General features: G+C 43.4%; 1 protein-coding gene across 1 annotated transcript in view; it reads right to left on the bottom strand.

Annotated features, from left to right (window-relative positions):
* The window catches only part of DCLK2 (doublecortin like kinase 2), a 178,879-nt gene that overhangs the window by 18,294 nt on the left and 154,583 nt on the right, over positions 1-6,002 (bottom strand). The window contains exons 9-10 of the mRNA XM_021708076.1: positions 4,409-4,528; positions 4,047-4,193 (exon numbers count right to left, since the gene is read on the bottom strand). Coding sequence (XP_021563751.1) covers positions 4,047-4,193; positions 4,409-4,528 — 267 coding nt within the window. The remainder of the gene's footprint in view (positions 1-4,046; positions 4,194-4,408; positions 4,529-6,002) is intronic.

The following is a 6,002-nucleotide window of genomic DNA, read 5'->3' as shown; positions in this document are numbered from 1 at the left end:
CAGACATGATTCCACTAGACTTCTACAGCCACCCCTTTGGGCCACTAGGAAGAGAACTATTCCCTCCATTTTACAAATGAGGAAACTGAGGCACACAGAACTCAGGCTACAAGTAAAGCGACCAAGCAGGAAAGTCAGCCAGGACCATTATTCATTTCACTGCATCATTTTGCAATGGATTCTATATCTGAAAAATAACTGAGTAGCCTGCCAGAGCGCTGACTACAGCCTGCACTTACATACGCATTTTGAGTCCACTGAAACAATCACAACTGTGAGCACTCCAGCCCTGCGGTGTTCAAATGCCCCACTGCAAGCTGTGAGATGCTTCTGTCAAAAGTTGCTCTCAGAATGCAAAAACAAAAAAAACATGAGGGATGCAGATCCCACAAAGTGAACGCTGCCTGTTCTCTAAATAAAATGCCAACATAATGATTTAGAAGGACTTCAAATATGAGAAACCAACCCTCTTCTCTCCCCTGTCCCCAGAACTCCTAGAAAACCTGAATTTATCACTGGTCTCCTATAGTTAACTGTGACAGGGCACCACCAGACCGTAACTCACAGCATTAACGGCCACCCCTGTGCTCCCTGACATGGCGACCTATCATACATCTCCACTGGCAGGGTTTTAAATTATGATCCTGCTACCAGAGAAGGGGATGCAAATCAGATGTCTGAATGCTCTGGTGTTTAAAAACTGAATTAGTTCCTAGAGCAGGAAGATGTTGACAGCCACTCTGGGTATTTACTTTCTGTGCCTCAGTGGTACTTTCTGCTCCTAGACCAATGCCAATCTGCTGACTAAATCTAGAAACGGCTGAGTGGTCTAGTTAGGTTTTCAATGGCAAACATACCTTTTCCTTAGATATATGCTGCTGAGAGTGTTTCCCACAGCCTTTCTACATCACACATTAATATCTTCCAGGCGTCAGTTTTATCCTCTCCTATCCTTTTGGGTAGCATGGGGAGGTTTGGAGAGAAGGTAGACACTCATCTAGGATGGGTTAGACTAGGAGAGGAGTATAATTCTGATTTCCTGGATACATTCTGAGACACGTGATAGTGGAGACAACAGTTCTCATTACATGATCTACCCTTGATGCATGACAAGAGAAAAGGGGGTGGGATCAAATTCTGAGAAGACTTTACATACAGTAAGAAACTATAACTAGCCTAGGCAACATAGCAAGGCCTCATCTCTACCAAAAAAAAAAAAACTAAATCAGCTAGGCATGATGGTATGTGCCTGTAGTTCGGAGTTTGAGGTGGGAGGATCACCTAAGCCCAGGAGGTTGTAGTGAGCTATAAACATGCCACTGCATTTCAGCCTGGGCAACAGAGAACCCCCCCACAAAGAAACTTGAGCAGAAAAGAGAGGCAATGGGAGGTGAGAACGGGATCTGTGAGCTCAGCAATGGACATTCCCTGGTTTACAGGGGCATCTATCTACTCATGCTTCAGTCACCTTCTTTGCTGACCCTTAGCAACCAGAGCAAGGACAGGATAGCTCCAGACTGAGCAGTGGTTCCCCAGGAACCTGTGGCTCCAGTATTTCAGTATTCACAGAGAACATAACAACTGGAGTCCCTGGGGTGAGGCGGGCAGTGGAGAGTGAGAAATCCAGGGGACATCCTCTTGAACACCACAGTGCTTGTGGCTGGCCACACTCTGATGAAGGCCCAGTCACCGTATCTTGTGAAGCCCCTGGCCAATCAGTTGGTGGAGGAGCCTGACATACTGCCAGGTCACAATGGGTGATAAGCCTGTTTTAAGGAGAGAACACCATTTCCTCACTTTTGTCCTGATGCTCCGTTTACAACTCTGTCTCCATTCCTCAGAATGGAGTTCATAAAATGGAGTCCAAAACACATTTAACACATTTTTTTTAAAAAGAGCAGGGATATTTCTCTTCCTAATAGGAACTATAGAAATGAAACATAATTCCCTCAAGGCAGAAGACAGTAAAAAAAAGTCATATACTTTTAAATGGATACTCAGAAATCATCAAATGGCATTACAAAAAAAAAAAAAGTACTCTGTGATTAGAAAAAAAAAAAGTCCCTGAGAGTGCCTCAAAGTCTATTCATTAGTGCATATTCCTGTCAACAAGTATTTGATATTCATATGATGTAAGTACTAGGTAGGTTGTATAGACCTGTGTTCAAGTGCCAGTTGCTAACCAGCTGCATGACTGGCAGTGGTCAGCTATTAAACACTGCATGTTCACTGTGTGTTTACTTGGCCCTGTCCCACATATTGGAGAATAAAGATAACTGAGACACAAACCTTGTTCCCAGGGTGCTTACAATCTAAAGGAGACCATCAAATGCATGATAAACATCACGACGCTGTGGCAAGGGCAGCAGAAATCACAGGTGGCTGGGACTGAACTCTACCCAGAGTCTGGGACTACGTCAAAGATGACTTAACTTTTGTTCATTGTCTTACAAGATGAATGGCTTTGCTACATTGCTAGGAGAGAGGACGTTGCAAATGGAGACCAGTAAGGACAGATACTCTGGAGGTGTAAGGCTATTGATAAGTCGAGTCTTAACTAATGACCAAGGATGGGGAAAACTGCGTTTGGACTAACATGACATAGAAGACTCAGATCAGTTCACTTACCATGCAGGAATGAAGTCATGATACTCAGGAATGAAGGTGACAGAGGGAAGTCAACTGTCTAGTGTGTGTTTAGAGGTGGGGTGTGCATGCCAAACCAACCAACTAGCTTCTCTAAAATTCCTCTTCAATATGGTCACAAGGACTGGCTCCCAATTAGCAAGCTGTGTTTAGTTATCAAGGCTTACCATAAAAGGTGAGTTAAATATGGTTTGAAGCTTAATGCAATACTGGGTTGGATAGGAAAGGAAAGGTTAGTAACAGGACAGGAAACTGGAAAAGTAAACTGAGGCCAGACTATGATGAACCCTGAGTGCCATAGTAGAATAAGACTTTTTCTTCTATAGAACAACAGGATGAATGAGACTTTTTTTTTTGAGTTGGAGTCTCACGCGGTCGCCCAGACTGGAGTGCAGTGGCCGCTCCCGGCCACCACAGCCTTGACCTGCTGGGCTCCAGCGATCCTTGTGCCTCAGCCTTCTGACTAGCCGGAATTACTGAGTAGCGTGGTACTGCTACCATGCCCGGCAGATTTTTTGATTTATTGTAGAGATGAGGTCTCGCTGCCCAGGTGGGTCTCGAATCCGCGGGCTCAGGCAATCCACTCACCTCAGCCTCCCAAAGGCGCGGGATTACAGGCTGAGCCACTGAGCCCGGCTCGAGACTTTTAAGAAGAAAAAAAAAATTAAGATCTCTCAGTCTCAATTTTCAAATCTGTAAAGTTGAGATGAATGGACTTGACTATTTCCAAAATGCTGTCCTGCACAAAAAAACGAACTCCTACATTCCACTCCAATCTCCTATGAGACTTAATTCTGTCCCCAATTTATTCTTCAGAATTTTTTGCCCCCTAAAACAATTTTCCTGCTGGCCTTTCTTTAGTCCATACCATCAATTAAAACATAAATGAAGGCCAGGCTTGGTGGCTCAGCCTATAATCCCAGCACTTTGGGAGGCCGAGGCGAGTGGATTGCCTGGGCCTGCGGGTTCGATACCAGCCTGGGCAACTTGGTGAGACCTCATCTCCACAATAAATAAAAAATAAGCCAGGTGTGGTAGGGCACTCTTGTAGTTCTGGCTACTTGGAAGGCCAAGGCGGAAGGATTACCAGAGTCCAGCAGTTCGACGCTGAGGTGGCTGTGAATGGGCCACTGCACTCCAGCCTTGGCGACGGAGTGAAACTTCGACTCAAAATAAATAAATAGAAATGTATTTTTTAATGTCTGATAAACAGTAAATGCAGATCAATTCAAGAAATCCATTAGTATTTTATGGTCATTGACATGAGTCTTGATGATTTTCTAAGTTTAAAGTCTCTTATTGCAGGAGTGGCAGATTCTAAAATGACATTGCATATGATTATGGTCATTTTAAAGGGAAGAGGGGCATTAGTTGGAACAGAAAGATCGGAGATGACATACCAAGAGATTCTCTGGTTTGATGTCCCTGTGCACAATGTTGAGGCCATGGAGATACCTGAGGGCATTGGCTAGGTTGTACACCATGGCACTGCCGTCTCTCTCAGTGTACTTGGTTGAAGAAGTAATTGCATCAAAGAGATCTCCACCCTAAAGGATACATAAAAGAACACAGCAAAACATCAACAATGCCATCCTATGAAAGTAAGAAAGATGGTTCATTGGCCCAAAGAAGAGGAAAAAAATGACGCAAGCACCATTAAAACAGAGGATTATAAATAATGAAAGTTACAAGGTGGCAAGAGATTTTTCTGATTAGTTCTTTTAAGAATAGGACCTCCAAGAAAATCTCTCTATCCTCTTACTTTGACTAATTCCATCACCAGAAAAAGTTCAGTTGCTGTTTCCATCTCCTCGACCAGCATGATGATATTGGGATGTTTCACTCGGCGCAGTATTGACACTTCATTCTCAATCAGGTGCTCCTGTCAAATGAAGGGTATGAAGAGGGGGATGAGAAATACAGAACCCTCTGCTCTATCCCTATGACCTGGAGGACAACACAACAAATGCAGCCTGTGGATCTGATGCAAAGGAAGCCTCTCTCCACACAGAGACAACCAAACCCTGGTCTAGTTAGTTCCTATAGGGACAGACTTGTCACTGTGGACATCTGATTGCCGCTACCAAAAAGAAACAGACTTCTGAACATCCCAAAAGGGCTCAGTGATGCTGCCCTGGCACAAAGCATGTCGCCTTCTCTCTCTTCATTATTGCCAGCACCCTAAGAGGCTGCGAAGCTATGAACGTTTGGGCAGACAGCACTGTGCTTTGTAATTCCAGTGTGCTGGAACCACTTTTTAACTTCAGTACACACTCAGAAATAAAGACTAGGCGTATTAGAAAACTTGGCACGCTTAGGGCATATCACTGCTGGCATTAAACATTTTTAGTTTTTAAACTGTTACCAATATGAATTTGAATTTCATGCTGAAATTCGTGAAAACAAACTTTCCTCCTCTGTGATTGGATATGAAATCATTCACCAGACGGATGTTCCTCATCATCTTGTATTTCAGAAATCTGAAAACATACAGTACTATGGGGACCACTATTCTCATTTTACTCTAATCACTTCTCTGCAAACACTGCCTGATTATCAGTCCTGGTGAGTAATACAGTTGGGATCAGCACTGGGGCAAAATGTTTACTTACAGAATTAAGGAATTATTCTCAATACGTCAACCCATGAATCATGAACAACGATTGCTCTATTTTAAATGAGACATAAAAACCTCTCAATAAGGCCATATTTGTTGGCCCTAACTTTAATAATGAATTCTTTTGGCCAGGCGCAGTAGCTCACGCCTGTAACCCCAGCACTTTGGAAGGCCGAGATGGGAGGATTGCTTGAGCCCAGGAGTTCAAGACCAGCCTAGGTAACATAGCAAGACCTCGTCTATAAAAAAAATAATAATAATAAGGGGCCGGGCGTGGTGTCTCATGCCTGTAATCCAAGCACTTTGGAAGGTTGAGGTGGGAAGATTGCTTGAGCCCAGGAGCTTAATAAAAGCCTTAATATAACATAGCAAGACCTCATATCTACAAAAAATTTAAAAATTAGCTGGGCATAGTAGCACATGCCTGTAGGCCCAGGTACTTGGGAGGCTGAGGCAGAAAGATAGCTTGAGCCCAGGAGGTCAAGGTTGCAGTGGTCATGATTGTGCCACTGCACTCCAGCCTAGGTGACATAGTGAGACTCTGACTCAAAGAAAAAATAAAAGAATTATTTTGAATTTAGAAAGAGTTGTGCAAAATTTGCTAGTTGATCTCTTATACATTCTAGGTATTCAATATAGCTTTTATAGAAAACCTCCCCTGTAAGAGATATCACTTGCTATCTCAATATATGTTTCTATCCATAAAGATTTGTGTGTTGGGGGGTGTGCATTGGTCATA

This window comes from Carlito syrichta, unplaced genomic scaffold (assembly GCF_000164805.1).
Source record: "Carlito syrichta isolate Samal-C Ts95f unplaced genomic scaffold, Tarsius_syrichta-2.0.1 Scaffold130554, whole genome shotgun sequence".
Lineage (NCBI taxonomy): Eukaryota > Metazoa > Chordata > Mammalia > Primates > Tarsiidae > Carlito > Carlito syrichta.
This window is presented reverse-complemented; position numbering and strand designations above follow the sequence as displayed.